This window comes from Eimeria mitis, genomic scaffold (genome assembly GCF_000499745.2).
Source record: "Eimeria mitis Houghton genomic scaffold, Emh_scaff2918, whole genome shotgun sequence".
Taxonomy (NCBI): Eukaryota; Apicomplexa; class Conoidasida; order Eucoccidiorida; family Eimeriidae; genus Eimeria; species Eimeria mitis.
Window position 1 is genome coordinate 3,793 of NW_013571258.1, and position 250 is coordinate 4,042.

Consider the following 250-nt stretch of genomic DNA (forward strand, 5'->3'; position numbering starts at 1 on the left):
TCTCCACTATAGAACTATTCAACTCACATCCCATACCACAGTATCACCACCAAGTAAAACAAAATAAAAAACATTTACATTCTATATTCTGAATTTTATAATTATAATTATAATTATATTTATATTTATATTATTTATTTATATTTATATTATTTATTTATATTTATATTTATATTTATAATTTATATTTATGTGTACCTCTGAATCTGAATTTGGTGAAGGATTCTCTCCTCCATACATTGAAGGTGCT

The 250-nt window shown here is 21.6% G+C and overlaps 1 protein-coding gene across 1 annotated transcript in view; it reads right to left on the reverse strand.

The window, feature by feature from the left end:
• EMH_0060290 (uncharacterized protein) overlaps positions 1-250 on the reverse strand; it is a gene marked incomplete at both ends in the record, with an annotated part of 3,363 nt that overhangs the window by 1,984 nt on the left and 1,129 nt on the right. Inside the window, one exon of the mRNA XM_013497776.1 lies at positions 239-248. Within this exon, the coding sequence (XP_013353230.1) occupies positions 239-248 (10 nt within the window). The remainder of the gene's footprint in view (positions 1-238; positions 249-250) is intronic.